This window comes from Palaemon carinicauda, chromosome 8, assembly GCF_036898095.1.
Source record: "Palaemon carinicauda isolate YSFRI2023 chromosome 8, ASM3689809v2, whole genome shotgun sequence".
Lineage (NCBI taxonomy): Eukaryota > Metazoa > Arthropoda > Malacostraca > Decapoda > Palaemonidae > Palaemon > Palaemon carinicauda.
In genome coordinates, this window is record NC_090732.1 from 127038476 (window position 1) to 127057282 (window position 18807).

At 38.8% G+C, this 18807-nt stretch overlaps 1 protein-coding gene across 6 annotated transcripts in view; it reads left to right on the forward strand.

The window, feature by feature from the left end:
- Nucleotides 1-18807, forward strand: part of LOC137645906 (protein AF-10-like) — an 80492-nt gene that overhangs the window by 55788 nt on the left and 5897 nt on the right. For 5 of the 6 annotated variants that reach the window (XR_011045359.1, XR_011045360.1, XM_068378944.1 and 2 more), the window contains 5 exons: nucleotides 1-68; nucleotides 2194-2323; nucleotides 2564-2905; nucleotides 5645-5734; nucleotides 9291-9546. The exon at nucleotides 1-68 is cut by the window's left edge and continues 128 nt beyond it. Coding sequence is in view for 4 of the 6 variants with exons in the window: in XM_068378944.1 (XP_068235045.1) it covers nucleotides 1-68; nucleotides 2194-2323; nucleotides 2564-2905; nucleotides 5645-5734; nucleotides 9291-9546 (886 nt within the window). In the remaining 2 variants the exon portion in view is untranslated. The remainder of the gene's footprint in view (nucleotides 69-2193; nucleotides 2324-2563; nucleotides 2906-5644; nucleotides 5735-9290; nucleotides 9547-18807) is intronic. The other variant, XM_068378945.1, reaches the window with a different exon arrangement.

The following is an 18807-nucleotide window of genomic DNA, read 5'->3' on the forward strand; positions in this document are numbered from 1 at the left end:
CCATCTACAAGGAGGAAGATAAGATCTCCACGCTGCTCGTCGGCCCGTCTTTACCTGGGAAGAAAGAGGTGAGGAGAACCTCGGTTAGGAGTTTGGTTGTCCAAGTTGATGAGAAGTGCATCATCGAATGGTATCGGGAGAGGTTGTTTTAAATGGTTTGAACCCTTTTACCCCCAAAGGACATACTGGTACGTTTCACAAAACCCATCCCTTTACCCCCATGGACGTACCGGTACGTCCTTGCAAAAAAAATGCTATAAATTTTTTTTTTTCATATTTTTTATAATTTCTTGAGGAAATTCAGGCATTTTCCAAGAGAATGAGACCAACCTGACCTCTCTATGACAAAAATTAAGGTTTTTAGAGCAATTTAAAAAAAAATATATTGCAAAATGTGCTGGGAAAAAAATAACCCCCTGGGGGTTAAGGGTTGGAAATTTCCAAATAGCCTGGCGGTAAAAGGGTTATCACGTGTTATCGTGGGATGTTACTGGTTAACTAAATGGACGTTACGTATTGTTATTTCCATGGACAGTCACTGGGTAAATACAGGTTCCTTAAGGCTCTTTATACAGTGAACCCTCGTTTATCGCGGTAGATAGGTTCCAGTCGCGGCCGCGATAGGTGAAAATCCGCGAAGTAGTGACACCATATTTACCTATTTATTCAACATGTATATTCAGACTTTTAAAACCTTCCCTTGTACGTAGTACTGTTAACAAACTACCCTTTAATGTACAGAACACTTAATGCATGTACTACAGTACCCTAAACTAAAACAGGCACAAATATTAAAGGTGATTTTATATCATGCATTTCCTAAACATGCTAAAAAGCACGATAAAAAATGGCAACCAATGTTTTGTTTACATTTATCTCTGATCATAATGTAGAAACAAACTGGAGGTAGAGCTTTGCTTATTACCCAGACATATTTCCCATACTTTTCCCTTAGAACTACATCACATCTTCCTACTTTAGATATATAGATATATATATATATATATATATATATATATATATATATATATATATATATATATAATATATATATATATGTGTGTGTGTGTGTGTGTGCATATATATATATATATTTATATGTATACACATATACATACCTACATATATACATAAATACATGCATACATATATATATATATATATTACTGTATATATATGGGTTATGGAAAAAATCCGCGAAGTGGTGAATCCGCGATGGTCGAACCGCGAAGTAGCGAGGGTTCACTGTATAGCTGAAATATCAATGTGCTTCGTCTCTTCTTAGGAACCCCATCTTCTTTATTGTTCTCTGCCTTGTACCTATCATCTCTTTGGTTTCTTCCCACTTAACTACTATTACTTTTCCACAGTTATCCCTACATTAAGGGGTCGGATCGCCTGTGACGTCCTTTCCAATGCCTTCTGTCAAAGTCATCCTCTTCCACCAAACCTCTTCTCTCCACATCATCCTTCACTTTATCTCGCCAATAAATTCTCTGCCCCCATCTTGATCTTATCCCCGTAGCATGTTCATCTCAAGCCCTCCTCACTCCCCCACCATCCATCCTCAACACGTGCCCCCAACACGTGCCCCCAACACGTGCCCTCAACACGTGCCCCCAACACGTGCCCTCAACACGTGCCCACACTGTCTCAGTCATGATACTCTTATCACCTTTGTAATCTTCACTACACCCGCCATTCTTCTTACTGCATTTCATTATTTGCTTCCCGCTTGACTAACCAACTCTATTTACTTGTCTTTTGCCAATTGTCACCTCTAGTTTAACCCTTTTACCTCCAAAGGACGTACTGGTACGTTTCACAAAAGCCATCCCTTTACCCCCATGGACGTACCGGTACGTCATTGCAAAAAAATGCTATAAAATTTTTTTTTTCATTTATTTGATAATTTTTTGAGAAAATTCAGGCATTTTCCAAGTGAATGAGACCAACCTGACCTCTCTATGACAAAAATTAAGGCTTTTAGAGCAATTTAAAAAAAATGTACTGCAAAATGTGCTGGGAAGAAAATAACCCCCTGGGGGTTAAGGGTTGGAAATTTCCAAATAGCCTGGGGGTAAAAGGGTTAAGAACCAACTGTTCCGGTCAAAGTCCAGTGAGTAGTATTTGTTGTTGAGTTGTAGAAACGCTCCTTAGAAGTTACCAATCTAATGGATATTGTTCTTTCAGAATGCTAACGGCAGTAACGGAACAGCATCCAGCCAACCCCCGCCTTTTCCTCAGAGTTTGGAACAGCTTCTGGAACGTCAGTGGGAGCAAGGAAGTCAATTTTTGATGGAACAAGCTCAACATTTTGACAGTAAGTAAAAGCGGCAATCATTTTCAAGTGTTTCGGTTGTCTTGCGTAGGGTCGCGGTTAGTTTATCCCATGCTCCTGTGCATTTTCAAAGTGGAAATGCAATTGTTATTAGTTGCTTTCTGATGTATCTTTTCAGAATACATGCACGTATTTTCTGAATAATAAAGTAGAAAATTTACAAAATTAGAATTTTGTTTACAATGCAATTCTGTAAATTACTAAAACTATTCCCAATTACAGTTGCATCACTATTGTCCTGCTTGCACCAACTACGGGAGGAAAACGTCCGTCTGGAGGAGACCGTCAGTTCGCTCATAGCTCGCAGGGACCACCTCTTGGCGGTCAATGCAAGGCTCTCCGTGCCGCTCAATTCGCCCACTCTGGGAAACAACTCGTCTTCGGGCGGTAGTTCGAACGCCAACACCCCAGCGCCTGCAACCTCTTCCTCGTCATCGACGAACTCGGCGCCGCCGCCGTCGTCCTCCGTACCTAGTCACGGCGGCAACCCGAGGCCCCCCAGCAGCGGGTCCGTGCCGGCACCCCCTCCGCCTCGGCCACATTCTCAGGGACATCACCCGTCAGGTAAATAGATTTCATTGGCGTCTTGGTTCAGTTTAGCTGCGTCGATCAGCTGTTTTCTTGTTTACGATGGTACGAGTCGCCTATCAGGTAAATTTAAAGTCATTGTCCATATCGCTACCTCATTGCAAGAGGGTCGTAACTCCAAATTCCTGATTTTTCAGGAGACGCATTTGAAAGTTGCTAAGTCCTATGAATTTGATCATGTTTCACAAATCTTCTTAGTGCCATCTCTCGGCCGCTAATTCACCTAGATTTACGACTCTTTTACCAAAAGATGCAGAATCAATTCGGCAATCTTGTACACCATATAACTCAAAACTAGCAAATTTGGAGTTACGACCCTCTTGCAATGAGGTAGCGATATGTTTAATTCAACTTTGTCGTGCTTTACTTTATTGTATAGTACTGTGTTTTAGTTTTTAGTTTTTATTGTATGTTTTTTTTGTTATTTTCCCTGCCAAAGTTGTTATATTGCTTATTTTTATTCACTGATCTGAAAATCATCTTCAAAAAAGGACAGTTTCATTTGATGGGTCAGAGTGAATTTCTATAAGATTTACTACCGTCAGTTGAAATTTAAAGCAAAGGAAAGTTAGTTTCCTTCATTCTCATAATAAATCATAGAAGTATTGATAGTAGGGGATTTAAATATAAAAAGAATTATACAAAAGTTATATACTCAGGTGCTGAAATATGAACAAACATTATTATTGATTACCGATGTCTTGAACCAGCCTGGAAAAGGGGTTTTCGTGCCTGTTGTTTCGTCCCAGATATATTCACTATAATATCAATCTGACTTATTTACCTTCTTTATTCATGTGTTAGGAAGTCTATTTGCTTTTTGTGTGTTAAAAGTAATGAAGGATTCGTTTTCTTTTCTGGGAGGTGGAGGGGATACTTCTTAATTTCTTTAAACTTATCATTGACCAAACCCTCCTGGTAAGGGTCACGAGAACCAAGAGTCTGACCTCGGAATCTTGATAAACATCATAGTAATGACGAATATTAAATAGGACATGCTGACATAACATTTAACGTTTATTGAATAATAAGGATTATGACAATGTGATGAATACCTTGAGATAGGAACTCTAGGACGTTATTTCACATCTTCGTGTTTTTACAGTGACGTTGTCATGCAACCGTACTATTTCCCCCTCCCGTAAGCCTTTGCCAGGGAAATAACATTAGTTCATTATCAGAATAACATCGTTGGAGAATATAAAGTTGCTTTAGGGTCACTGGCTCTCCTGTCCACAGTTTGAGGAAGGATAGGAATGATAACTTAGGATGTGCGTGGTGTGACGAGAGATTTTAAATGCCACTAATATCGGCAGATGTACTTGAGGTTAAGGTATTTCTTTGAAGGGTAGAGGAAATTTATAGTATAATCATTTTTCCGCACTGACAACGTTTAAAAATGGCATTCTCCATCTTCCTGTCGAGGGTATCTGCGCAAGACATGGCTTGGGATTGTTTGTCATGGCTCCTCTTGAGTCTCTAGTATCAGTATTCAATCAGATATGGAAGTCTTTGCTCTAGATATCTTATCTTATTACTATACGTATGTTGCCTTCCTCTATTGCCGAGGTTTCAGACTCTTAAGTTCGTTTCGTTCTTTTTCCGTGAGAGGTGTTCTTCCTCGCTCTAGATATCCATCTTATTACTATACACATTGCCTTTCTTTATTGCCGAGGTCTGAGACTCAAGTTCGTCTCGTTCTTTTTCCGTGAGACGTGTTCTGTGCTACGTATTGAAGAGAACATTGCATGCGCGCACCAGATCTCAAACTTTTCCAGCATTATTTCATTATACACAATTGCTTTTCATGGAATTTAGTCTTTGGTTTCCTTAAGTCGTGTCTTTGCCAGCTGGACGTAGAGTGCTACGTATTGAAGAGAACATTGCATGCACTCACCGTGTCTCAAACGTTTTCAGCATTATTTCATTATACACAATTGCTTTTCATGGAATTTAGTCTTTGGTTTCCTCAAGTCTTGTCTTTGCCAGTTGGACGTAGAAGCTATTGAGCCTGGTCACTTGAATATAACATTGGAAGTGTTCGTTGTTGGGAACTAAGATTTTTACAATTATAGATAAATTAACTTTACGAACGACACGGACAACAAAGTATATTTTCCCTGTGTTGTGTCTCATCCGCGAGCTGGACAAATGCATAGTTTTATCAGGCCGAGGTTTCCGTTTCACGCTAGTTATGTCAGCAGTGTGTATCTTCCTGTCTATAGTTAACTTCTCACTCTACATCTGCACTTGGCAGAATTATAACGATGTTGAGACTATTTAATCCTTCCTTTAGTACTTATGTGGAGTGCAGATATATTAATGGACTTATCAGTGGTCCTCTTACTGCTAAACCTAATTAAACTATCACCATTAGTGAAAATAATTCATATATAGAACTTACAGACTTGACCTCTTCTATGTATAACTATTCTACATTTCATAGCACGAAGTATTAGATTTACAAGATCGTTTTATCCTTGGCAACGGTTTAAAACCCAAAAATGGCGGTTTTTAATGCAATGGGTTAATACACAGTAAAACTTTTGGTTAGAGGCACACAGATACAGCACTAATATATTATGATATACAAAGGAAAATGCACCTATACTAGGGTAGACTATCTTACTAAAGCAATGATGAATGATTTAAAAAAATAAAATAAAGGTAAATAAAAAAAAAACATGATATAATGTAATAATTGGCAACAAAAAGTTTCAGTCGGATGCACACAAATGCTGAACGAAGCAATTTCGACGGTGGCGGGACGGAGGAGGCATCCCGCGGCGTCAGACCACCCACACGGTAAGAATAATAGGGAAAAAAAGAAAGAAAGAAAGAAAAAAGTCACCATTTCCCTCATTGCTGTTGGGAATATTATAACTACCCATTTAGTAGGGGACCCCATATATTCAACAGGTTATCCCCTCATATTTTTTAGCAGTTTACCCACTTATGTTTAGCAGAATACCCTTTTATATTTAGCAGGGTACCTCCATATATTTAGCAGGGTACCCTTTTATATTTAGCAAGGTACCCACTTATGTTTAGCAGGGTACCCTTTTATATTTAGCAAGGTACCCACTTATGTTTAGCAGAGTACCTTTTTATATTTAACAGGGTACCTCTATATCTAGCAGGGTACCCTTTCATATTTAGCAAGGTACCCACTTATGTTTAGCAAAATACCCTTTTATATTTAACAGGGTACCTCTATATCTAGCAGGGTACCCTTTCATATTTAGCAAGGTACCCTTTCATATTTAGCAAGGTACCCACTTATGTTTAGCAAAATACACTTTTATATTTAACAGGGTACCTCTATATCTAGCAGGGTACCCTTTCATATTTAGCAGGGTACCCACTTATGTTTAGCAGGGTACCCTTTTATATTTAGCAGGGTACCCTTTTATATTTAGCAGGGTACCCTTTCATATTTAACTGGGTACCTCCATATATTTAGCAGGGTACCCTTTTATATTTAGGGTACCCACTTATGTTTAGCAGAGTACCCTTTTATATTTAGCAGGGCACCCACTTATGTTTAGCAATAACGAGCACTAACAAAGCATCCCCTTTATTATGCCCGATTTAACTTATATTTTTGGCCGGAAAATTTACCAAACAAAGTCAGGAAGTGGAGTTGATGAATTGTTTCATTGTAGTTTCTTGAATTAAGAGTTAATATATACTGTATAGGGTCAATTTTTTGGTGGACACTTGGCTGTAAGGTCTAGGCCGTCCTATTTTGTTTGTTCATTCCACGAGGCTACAGCTACCGCTCAGATTGCAGTTGAAATTTCATCGTGTGGTGGAAATTCACTCTGGTCGTGGCTGTAGCCGCTTATTCCTCTGGAATAAAAGAGAAAGATTATAAAATGACAGCGCCCTTAACACTTGTGGAAGATCCAAGCCTTTAGTGTAGTGTACCATGTAAGGCTTTTCTTTATACAGTTATCGGGTAATTTAGGGATAGATAAGTTGATGTGAAAGTGTAAAAATAACAATTTATTAAAAAGTCATATTGAATCTCGTAAGACGGGAGGTCCCATTTATATTCACAATTCAGTTTTCAGGTCAGCGTTTATATGATTTCAGCAACTTTTTTTTTAAATGTTCTGGAATTTATGTATTTAATAATTTTTTGAAAAATCTCTTGGTTAAAGATGTAGATGTTGGAATGGTTGATGAGGAATGTTGAATGTCTTTTTGTTTGATGTTGAGTTAAATTTTTTTACTTAATTGTACGAGTTTTAGAACTTTCTCTATTTCAGTGTCATGTACAGCAGCATGTTTGCTTAACCCTTTTACCCCCAAAGGACGTACTGGTACGTTTCACAAAAGCCATCCCTTTACCCCCATGGACGTACCGGTACGTCCTTGCAAAAAAATGCTATAAAAAATCTTTTTTTCATATTTTTGATAATTTTTTGAGAAAATTCAGGCATTTTCCAAGAGAATGAGACCAACCTGACCTCTCTATGACAAAAATTAAAGCTGTTACAGCAATTTAAAAAAAAATATACTGCAAAATGTGCTTCCAAAAAAATAACCTTGTGGGGGTTAAGGGTTGGAAATTTCCAAATAGCCTGGGGGTAAAAGGGTTAAATGTTTGTGAATTATTTGGTTTTAAATAGCAAAAATGTTACTTAAACTTTTTTTTCTTCATTATTGGAACAAGAGTAAGAGTTACCAAGTTCTTTTATAGTCATTCAGTATTCTATCTTATTTATCTTCCTCTCGTTTTTTAAAGTTTTTGTAGTTTATATGTGGAAGATCTTTTTTAACATTGTAACTGTTCTAGTTTTTTAGTTTTTAATTTAATTGTTCATTACTTCTCTTGTAGTTTATTTATTTCCCTTTTACCTTTTCACTCTGGGCTATATTTCCCTGTTGGAGTCCTTGCGCTTATATCATCCTGGTTCTCCAACTAGGGTTATAGCTTAGCTAGCAATGATAACAGTAGCAATAGAAAACTTGGATATAAACATCACAAACGTTGCAACGCTACGTGAATTCAGTTTGCTCCTCAAGTAATAAAAAGAGGTCTTGTAAATAAGATGACATTGTCTCTTGGTGTACTTCATTAGGAATGAATTTGAAGTATTACACACAGAGTTAATTTATATATCATCATCTCCTCCTCTAAAATTGCCCAATGTCACGTAAAGGGTTAATGCAAAGGGCCTCTATTGTTTACATAGTATGAATATATACAAGTGGATTATGAATTTAAACAAGAACTTTCTACCAGCCCTGAGGGTTAAATAGGTCGAGTCGGCTGTTATAAATTGTTAAAATGTTTAACCAGTTATTTCAAGAACATTATTAGTTGCCTGAATAATTTTGTCAAATACAGTATGTTAAAGTCACAGACCACAGGTTTGAATATTGTTGTATACTTCTCAAAGAATTTAAAGATATGTCTCCTTATCCCCAATGTAAATTATGTCAAAGAATTTTAAAATGTCTCCTTATCCCTAATGTTAATTATCTTAAAGTTTCTAAATATGTCTCCTTATCCCCAATGTTAATTGTCTTAGAGTTTCTAAATATGTCTCCTTATCCCCAATGTAAATTATGTCAAAGTTTCAAAATATGTCTCCTCATTCCCAATGTTAATTATCCAAAGAGTTTTAAAATATGTCTCCTTATCCCCAATGTAAATTATCTCGAGTTTCAAAATATATCTCCTTATCCCCACTGTTGATTATCTTAAAAGAGTTTCAAAATATGTCTCATTCCCAATGTTAATTATCTTGAAGAGTTTCTAAATATGTCTCCTCATTCCCAATGTAAATTATCTCAAAGGATCTCAAAATATGTCTCCTTATCCCCAATGTAAATTATGTCAAAGGATCTCCAAATATGTCTCCTTATCCCCAATGTAAATTATCTCAAAGAGTTTCTAAATATGTCTCCTCGTTCACAATGTAAATTATCTAAAAGAATTTTAAAAATGTCTCCTCATTCCCAATGTTAATTATCTTAAAGAGTTTCTAAATATGTCTCCTCATTCCCAATGTAAATTATCTCAAAGAATTAAAAAATATGTCTCGTCATTCCCAATGTTAATTGTCTTAAAGAATTTCAAAATATGTCTCCTTATCCCCAATGTAAATTATCTCGGTTTAAAAATTTGTCTCCTCATTCCCAATGTTAATTATCTTAAAGAGTTTCTAAATATGTCTCCTCATTCCCAATGTTGATTATCTTAGAGTTTCTAAATATGTCTCCTTTACAATGAAAATTTAAAATAGTTAATTATAATCCAATTCTTGATCTTGTGATTTTTTATTATTACCGAAGGATATTAAGCTGATTATATATTATTGGTTGAATATTTGCCGTTTTATTCCAGGCGGCCACGGAGGAGGACCGGTCCCTCCTCCCGGCAGCGGCGGGGGACACAGAGGCACGTCCCCCCACGATAGGAGAGGACCTTCTCCCCACGACAGGAGAGGGACCTCCCCCCACGATAGACGTCCCCCTCCCTCTCAGATGCCCGTAGAAAATGGCCTAGGGGAGCCGGAGTACCGATACAGGAGTCCAGGAACTGAGCATCGTCAGCAGTCTCCGATGCTACCCCCGGGCGCTCAGCCGAGTCCGACGTTAAGGTGAGTCCCCGTCTTGCGTCTCGTCCTAGCTTTTACCGAGACTTCCTCACAGTTTTAAAAGGTTTCTTTGAGTGTCATTGACATTTTTCAGTAGTTTTTTTTTTTTTTTTTTTTCATGTAGAACTTGAGTGTTGAAGAAGGTTAGGTTTTAGTTCGTAGAAATTTTAGTATTTTCCAAGCAAAGTCTTATAGTTGGAAGCTGAGAAAATTGGCTGATCGTTTTTTTTTTACTTTTATTACGGGACATCAAAGAATATAGATTGATAATATAAAGCTTTGCCTTAAGATATTAGAAGACTGAGTCATATTTAAGCTCGGAGCAAGATTTAGCGTGTTTTATTAAATGTAATTAGAGAAGTACAAAGTTTAATGTAATTTTGTTGTAAATATAATTAAAAGTTTTATTTTGCGTTATTTTGTTATTGTAAAATCATTAGAAAACTTCTTCAAATATGATGCAGGAATATTGCCTGTATGCTTTTCTTGTGCAAATCTAAAAACAGTTAATATAACATTATACAAAAGGACAAGTTTGTTAAAGTTTCGCTGAATCAGGAAGAGATATGACAATGATTTGCAGAGTTTGCTGCGGATAATATTTTGAAGATTTGGCAGTAATTTTTCTGGAAGAGTCGTAACCCCTTTTTAGGTGTGAGGAGAGATATGGCAGTGAGTTTTTTTTTAGGAGGTGTGAGGAGAGATATGGCAGTGAGTTTTTTTTTAGGAGGTGTGAGGAGAGATATGGCAGTAATTTAACCCTCTTTTAAGAGGTGTGAGGAGAGATATGGCAGTAATTTAACCCTCTTTTAAGAGGTGTGAGGAGAGATATGGCAGTAATTTTAGCCTTCTGGAAGAGTTGTAACCCTCTTTTAGGAGGTGTGAGGAGAGATATGGCAGTAATTTAACCCTCTTTTAGGAGGTGTGAGGAGAGATTTGGCAGTAATTTAACCCTCTTTTAAGAGGTGTGAGGAGAGATATGGCAGTAATTTTAGCCTTCTGGAAGAGTTGTAACCCTCTTTTAGGAGGTGTGAGGAGAGATATGGCAGTAATTTAACCCTCTTTTAGGTGGTGTGAGGAGAGATTTGGCAGTAATTTAACCCTCTTTTAAGAGGTGTGAGGAGAGATATGGCAGTAATTTAACCCTCTTTTAAGAGGTGTGAGGAGAGATATGGCAGTAATTTTAGCCTTCTGGAAGAGTTGTAACCCTCTTTTAGGAGGTGTGAGGAGAGATTTGGCAGTAATTTAACCCTCTTTTAAGAGGTGTGAGGAGAGATATGGCAGTAATTTTAGCCTTCTGGAAGAGTTGTAACCCTCTTTTAGGAGGTGTGAGGAGAGATTTGGCAGTAATTTAACCCTCTTTTAAGAGGTGTGAGGAGAGATATGGCAGTAATTTTAGCCTTCTGGAAGAGTTGTAACCCTCTTTTAGGAGGTGTGAGGAGAGATTTGGCAGTAATTTAACCCTCTTTTAAGAGGTGTGAGGAGAGATATGGCAGTAATTTTAGCCTTCTGGAAGAGTTGTAACCCTCTTTTAGGAGGTGTGAGGAGAGATATGGCAGTAATTTAACCCTCTTTTAGGAGGTGTGAGGAGAGATTTGGCAGTAATTTAACCCTCTTTTAAGAGGTGTGAGGAGAGATATGGCAGTAATTTTAGCCTTCTGGAAGAGTTGTAACCCTCTTTTAGGAGGTGTGAGGAGAGATTTGGCAGTAATTTAACCCTCTTTTAGGAGGTGTGAGGAGAGATATGGCAGTAATTTAACCCTCTTTTAAGAGGTGTGAGGAGAGATATGGCAGTAATTTTAGCCTTCTGGAAGAGTTGTAACCCTCTTTTAGGAGGTGTGAGGAGAGATTTGGCAGTAATTTAACCCTCTTTTAAGAGGTGTGAGGAGAGATATGGCAGTAATTTTAGCCTTCTGGAAGAGTTGTAACCCTCTTTTAGGAGGTGTGAGGAGAGATTTGGCAGTAATTTAACCCTCTTTTAAGAGGTGTGAGGAGAGATATGGCAGTAATTTTAGCCTTCTGGAAGAGTTGTAACCCTCTTTTAGGAGGTGTGAGGAGAGATATGGCAGTAATTTAACCCTCTTTTAGGAGGTGTGAGGAGAGATATGGCAGTAATTTAACCCTCTTTTAAGAGGTGTGAGGAGAGATATGGCAGTAATTTTAGCCTTCTGGAAGAGTTGTAACCCTCTTTTAGGAGGTGTGAGGAGAGATATGGCAGTAATTTAACCCTCTTTTAGGAGGTGTGAGGAGAGATTTGGCAGTAATTTAACCCTCTTTTAAGAGGTGTGAGGAGAGATATGGCAGTAATTTTAGCCTTCTGGAAGAGTTGTAACCCTCTTTTAGGAGGTGTGAGGAGAGATATGGCAGTAATTTAACCCTCTTTTAGGAGGTGTGAGGAGAGATATGGCAGTAATTTAACCCTCTTTTAAGAGGTGTGAGGAGAGATATGGCAGTAATTTTAGCCTTCTGGAAGAGTTGTAACCCTCTTTTAGGAGGTGTGAGGAGAGATATGGCAGTAATTTAACCCTCTTTTAAGAGGTGTGAGGAGAGATATGGCAGTAATTTAACCCTCTTTTAAGAGGTGTGAGGAGAGATATGGCAGTAATTTTAGCCTTCTGGAAGAGTTGTAACCCTCTTTTAGGAGGTGTGAGGAGAGATATGGCAGTAATTTAACCCTCTTTTAGGAGGTGTGAGGAGAGATTTGGCAGTAATTTAACCCTCTTTTAAGAGGTGTGAGGAGAGATATGGCAGTAATTTTAGCCTTCTGGAAGAGTTGTAACCCTCTTTTAGGAGGTGTGAGGAGAGATTTGGCAGTAATTTAACCCTCTTTTAGGTGTGAGGAGAGATTTGGCAGTAATTTAACCCTCTTTTAAGAGGTGTGAGGAGAGATATGGCAGTAATTTTAGCCTTCTGGAAGAGTTGTAACCCTCTTTTAGGAGGTGTGAGGAGAGATTTGGCAGTAATTTAACCCTCTTTTAGGAGGTGTGAGGAGAGATATGGCAGTAATTTAACCCTCTTTTAAGAGGTGTGAGGAGAGATTTGGCAGTAATTTAACCCTCTTTTAAGAGGTGTGAGGAGAGATATGGCAGTAATTTTAGCCTTCTGGAAGAGTTGTAACCCTCTTTTAGGAGGTGTGAGGAGAGATTTGGCAGTAATTTAACCCTCTTTTAGGAGGTGTGAGGAGAGATATGGCAGTAATTTAACCCTCTTTTAAGAGGTGTGAGGAGAGATTTGGCAGTAATTTAACCCTCTTTTAAGAGGTGTGAGGAGAGATATGGCAGTAATTTAACCCTCTTTTAGGAGGTGTGAGGAGAGATATGGCAGTAATTTAACCCTCTTTTAAGAGGTGTGAGGAGAGATTTGGCAGTAATTTAACCCTCTTTTAGGAGGTGTGAGGAGAGATATGGCAGTAATTTAACCCTCTTTTAAGAGGTGTGAGGAGAGATTTGGCAGTAATTTAACCCTCTTTTAAGAGGTGTGAGGAGAGATATGGCAGTAATTTAACCCTCTTTTAGGAGGTGTGAGGAGAGATATGGCAGTAATTTAACCCTCTTTTAAGAGGTGTGAGGAGAGATTTGGCAGTAATTTAACCCTCTTTTAAGAGGTGTGAGGAGAGATATGGCAGTAATTTAACCCTCTTTTAGGAGGTGTGAGGAGAGATATGGCAGTAATTTAACCCTCTTTTAGGAGGTGTGAGGAGAGATTTGGCAGTAATTTAACCCTCTTTTAAGAGGTGTGAGGAGAGATATGGCAGTAATTTTAGCCTTCTGGAAGAGTTGTAACCCTCTTTTAGGAGGTGTGAGGAGAGATTTGGCAGTAATTTAACCCTCTTTTAGGAGGTGTGAGGAGAGATATGGCAGTAATTTAACCCTCTTTTAAGAGGTGTGAGGAGAGATTTGGCAGTAATTTAACCCTCTTTTAAGAGGTGTGAGGAGAGATATGGCAGTAATTTTAGCCTTCTGGAAGAGTTGTAACCCTCTTTTAGGAGGTGTGAGGAGAGATTTGGCAGTAATTTAACCCTCTTTTAGGAGGTGTGAGGAGAGATATGGCAGTAATTTAACCCTCTTTTAAGAGGTGTGAGGAGAGATTTGGCAGTAATTTAACCCTCTTTTAAGAGGTGTGAGGAGAGATATGGCAGTAATTTTAGCCTTCTGGAAGAGTTGTAACCCTCTTTTAGGAGGTGTGAGGAGAGATTTGGCAGTAATTTAACCCTCTTTTAGGAGGTGTGAGGAGAGATATGGCAGTAATTTAACCCTCTTTTAAGAGGTGTGAGGAGAGATTTGGCAGTAATTTAACCCTCTTTTAAGAGGTGTGAGGAGAGATATGGCAGTAATTTTAGCCTTCTGGAAGAGTTGTAACCCTCTTTTAGGAGGTGTGAGGAGAGATATGGCAGTAATTTAACCCTCTTTTAGGAGGTGTGAGGAGAGATTTGGCAGTAATTTAACCCTCTTTTAAGAGGTGTGAGGAGAGATATGGCAGTAATTTTAGCCTTCTGGAAGAGTTGTAACCCTCTTTTAGGAGGTGTGAGGAGAGATATGGCAGTAATTTAACCCTCTTTTAGGTGGTGTGAGGAGAGATTTGGCAGTAATTTAACCCTCTTTTAAGAGGTGTGAGGAGAGATATGGCAGTAATTTAACCCTCTTTTAAGAGGTGTGAGGAGAGATATGGCAGTAATTTTAGCCTTCTGGAAGAGTTGTAACCCTCTTTTAGGAGGTGTGAGGAGAGATTTGGCAGTAATTTAACCCTCTTTTAAGAGGTGTGAGGAGAGATATGGCAGTAATTTTAGCCTTCTGGAAGAGTTGTAACCCTCTTTTAGGAGGTGTGAGGAGAGATTTGGCAGTAATTTAACCCTCTTTTAAGAGGTGTGAGGAGAGATATGGCAGTAATTTTAGCCTTCTGGAAGAGTTGTAACCCTCTTTTAGGAGGTGTGAGGAGAGATTTGGCAGTAATTTAACCCTCTTTTAAGAGGTGTGAGGAGAGATATGGCAGTAATTTTAGCCTTCTGGAAGAGTTGTAACCCTCTTTTAGGAGGTGTGAGGAGAGATTTGGCAGTAATTTAACCCTCTTTTAAGAGGTGTGAGGAGAGATATGGCAGTAATTTTAGCCTTCTGGAAGAGTTGTAACCCTCTTTTAGGAGGTGTGAGGAGAGATTTGGCAGTAATTTAACCCTCTTTTAAGAGGTGTGAGGAGAGATATGGCAGTAATTTTAGCCTTCTGGAAGAGTTGTAACCCTCTTTTAGGAGGTGTGAGGAGAGATTTGGCAGTAATTTAACCCTCTTTTAAGAGGTGTGAGGAGAGATATGGCAGTAATTTTAGCCTTCTGGAAGAGTTGTAACCCTCTTTTAGGAGGTGTGAGGAGAGATTTGGCAGTAATTTAACCCTCTTTTAAGAGGTGTGAGGAGAGATATGGCAGTAATTTTAGCCTTCTGGAAGAGTTGTAACCCTCTTTTAGGAGGTGTGAGGAGAGATTTGGCAGTAATTTAACCCTCTTTTAAGAGGTGTGAGGAGAGATATGGCAGTAATTTTAGCCTTCTGGAAGAGTTGTAACCCTCTTTTAAGAGGTGTGAGGAGAGATTTGGCAGTAATTTAACCCTCTTTTAAGAGGTGTGAGGAGAGATATGGCAGTAATTTTAGCCTTCTGGAAGAGTTGTAACCCTCTTTTAGGAGGTGTGAGGAGAGATTTGGCAGTAATTTAACCCTCTTTTAAGAGGTGTGAGGAGAGATATGGCAGTAATTTTAGCCTTCTGGAAGAGTTGTAACCCTCTTTTAGGAGGTGTGAGGAGAGATTTGGCAGTAATTTAACCCTCTTTTAAGAGGTGTGAGGAGAGATATGGCAGTAATTTTAGCCTTCTGGAAGAGTTGTAACCCTCTTTTAGGAGGTGTGAGGAGAGATTTGGCAGTAATTTAACCCTCTTTTAAGAGGTGTGAGGAGAGATATGGCAGTAATTTTAGCCTTCTGGAAGAGTTGTAACCCTCTTTTAGGAGGTGTGAGGAGAGATTTGGCAGTAATTTAACCCTCTTTTAAGAGGTGTGAGGAGAGATATGGCAGTAATTTTAGCCTTCTGGAAGAGTTGTAACCCTCTTTTAGGAGGTGTGAGGAGAGATATGGCAGTAATTTAACCCTCTTTTAAGAGGTGTGAGGAGAGATATGGCAGTAATTTTAGCCTTCTGGAAGAGTTGTAACCCTCTTTTAGGAGGTGTGAGGAGAGATTTGGCAGTAATTTAACCCTCTTTTAAGAGGTGTGAGGAGAGATTTGGCAGTAATTTAACCCTCTTTTAAGAGGTGTGAGGAGAGATATGGCAGTAATTTTAGCCTTCTGGAAGAGTTGTAACCCTCTTTTAGGAGGTGTGAGGAGAGATATGGCAGTAATTTAACCCTCTTTTAGGAGGTGTGAGGAGAGATGTGGCAGTAATTTAACCCTCTTTTAGGAGGTGTGAGGAGAGATGTGGCAGTAATTTAACCCTCTTTTAGGAGGTGTGAGGAGGGATGTGGCAGTAATTTAACCCTCTTTTAGGAGGTGTGAGGAGAGATATGGCAGTAATTTAACCCTCTTTTAGGAGGTGTGAGGAGAGATATGGCAGTAATTTAACCCTCTTTTAAGAGGTGTGAGGAGAGATATGGCAGTAATTTAACCCTCTTTTAGGAGGTGTGAGGAGAGATATGGCAGTAATTTAACCCTCTTTTAGGAGGTGTGAGGAGAGATATGGCAGTAATTTAACCCTCTTTTAGGAGGTGTGAGGAGAGATATGGCAGTAATTTAACCCTCTTTTAGGAGGTGTGAGGAGAGATATGGCAGTAATTTAACCCTCTTTTAGGAGGTGTGAGGAGAGATTTGGCAGTAATTTAACCCTCTTTTAGGAGGTGTGAGGAGAGATATGGCAGTAATTTAACCCTCTTTTAAGAGGTGTGAGGAGAGATATGGCAGCAATTTTAGCCTTCTGGAAGAGTTGTAACCCTCTTTTAGGAGGTGTGAGGAGAGATATGGCAGTGATTTTTTTTAGGAGGTGTGAGGAGAGATTTGGCAGTAATTTAACCCTCTTTTAGGAGGTGTGAGGAGAGATGTGGCAGCAATTTAGCCTTCTGGAAGAGTTTTAACCCTTTATTAGGTGTGAGGAGAGATATGGCAGTAATTTAACCCTCTTTTAGGAGGTGTGAGGAGGGATATGACAGTGATTTTAACCCTCTGGAAGCTTTGTAAGCTTTATAGATGCTGTCTGAGCAAAGATCTGTCCGTAAATTTATTGATAAATTGATAAACTCTTTCAAGTTCCTGTTCAAATATAATGAAGCTGCAGCGTGATGGAATTAGTCGTGTTCGTGAGACAGTTGTGTGGATTTTGGATAGCCAACGGCACAAGTCAAAAATCCTGAATCGGTGGCCAGAAGAAGAATAACTAACTCTATAGTCCATTTCTTTTAGCGAGGCAGATTTGCACCGACTCGCAACGTTGCCCTTTTAGCTCGGGAAAAGTTTCCTGATTGCTGATTGGTTAGAATTATCTCGTCCAACCAATCGGCGATCAGGAAACTTTTTCCGAGCTAAAAGGGCACCGCTGCGAGTCGGTGCAAATATGCCTCGCTAAAAGAAATGGACTATAGTGTTTAATATCAAGTCTGTCACAATAATCTTGCATCACTGGAAAGGAGACAGTGTCTCGAAACTATCTTGGCTTTATACATACATATACCAAAGGTACTTCCCCCAATTTTGGGGGGTAGCCGACATCAACAATGAAACAAAAACAAAAAAGGGGACCTCTACTCTCTATGTTCCTCCCAGCCTGACAAGGGACTCAACTGAGTTCAGCTGGTACTGCTAGGGTGCCACAGCCCACCCTCCCACATTATCCACCACAGATGAAGCTTCATACTGCTGAGTCCCCTACTGCTGCTACCTCCGCGGTCATCTAAGGCATCGGAGGCAGCAGCGGGGCCTACCAGAACTGCGTCACAATCGCTCGCCATTCATTCCTATTTCTAGCACGCTCTCTTGGCGTTATATAGCACTTTATTCTATCCCGGCAACTCGAGGGGTTTATCGATTGCACAAGAGTATGCGGCATTTGGCCGCCGATGTCCGAAGCTAACGCTAATTTACCAGCTTTAATCTACTTGTGGCCACTAATGAAACATTTTTCATTTTAAAAGTTGTGTTTTCCGTCAAGCACTTTGCAAAAGTGTTGGGAAAATTACAACTCTTGTATATTATGTTTTTATGCTTCGATACCCTTTATTGCATGGTGCTTGTTTTTGGCATGACAAAGGTTTCGTGTGAGTCTCCCTTGCGTTTGTAATATTAATAACATATTTTATTTAAGAAAGGGAATTGTTGACGGTAAGGAAATTTCAATTTTTTCTCTGGTAAATCACATGTTAAATGACTTTTATATATCGTCCCCCTCATAAACTAACTGCCTAAGTAATTTTCTCCACTTATTGGGAAATAAAAAAACCTTCTCATTTCCTAATTCTTTATATCATTGTCTTGAGCTTCAATTAACAAATTCTAATTCACAAATTCTTCTGCTAAGAATTTGTGAATTGAAACAAGACAATGATATAAAGAATTAGGAAATGAGAAGGTTTTTTTTGAGTTCCCAACAAGTGGAGAAAATGACTTAGGCAATTAGTTTATAAGGGTGACGATATTTCAAGACTGAAGTTTGAGCTTTGTTTTCAAGCTGTTTTTATTTTCCTCATGCACTAGATTTTAGAGAGCATTTTGTGTTGGCATGCATTGTATAAACTGTACAACTTAAGAAAGCTTTCTTTATTAACCGTCTGGCAATCCCAAAAATCCCTGTTGACTTCATGGTAACATTTTTAAGGTGACCAATGACGTCGTGCGTCATTCTACTTCTGTTGACATTTTGTAGCGTAATTAAAAAACGAGCGAAGATAAAAAGAAAGTAAAAATACCATTAGAAAGCTCAATATTTTTAAAAATAGCGCCATGTGAAAAGATTACTGTATGCACCAAGTATGTCACGGTATCCTCGCATGATAGAAAAGCCAGACTTCTCTGATTTAAAGTTGGCCAGCTCTTTAAGAGGCATGGAATTGGTTCTATGTCCCCTGGCTATCCTCAGAATTTCTGAAGGATCCAATCCTTTTTGCTTAATCCTTTTACCCCCAAAGGACGTACTGGTATGTTTCACAAAAGCCATCCCTTTACCCCCATGGACGTACCGGTACGTCCTTGCAAAAAAATGCTATAAAAATTTTTTTTTTCATATTTTTGATAATTTTTTGAGAAACTTCCG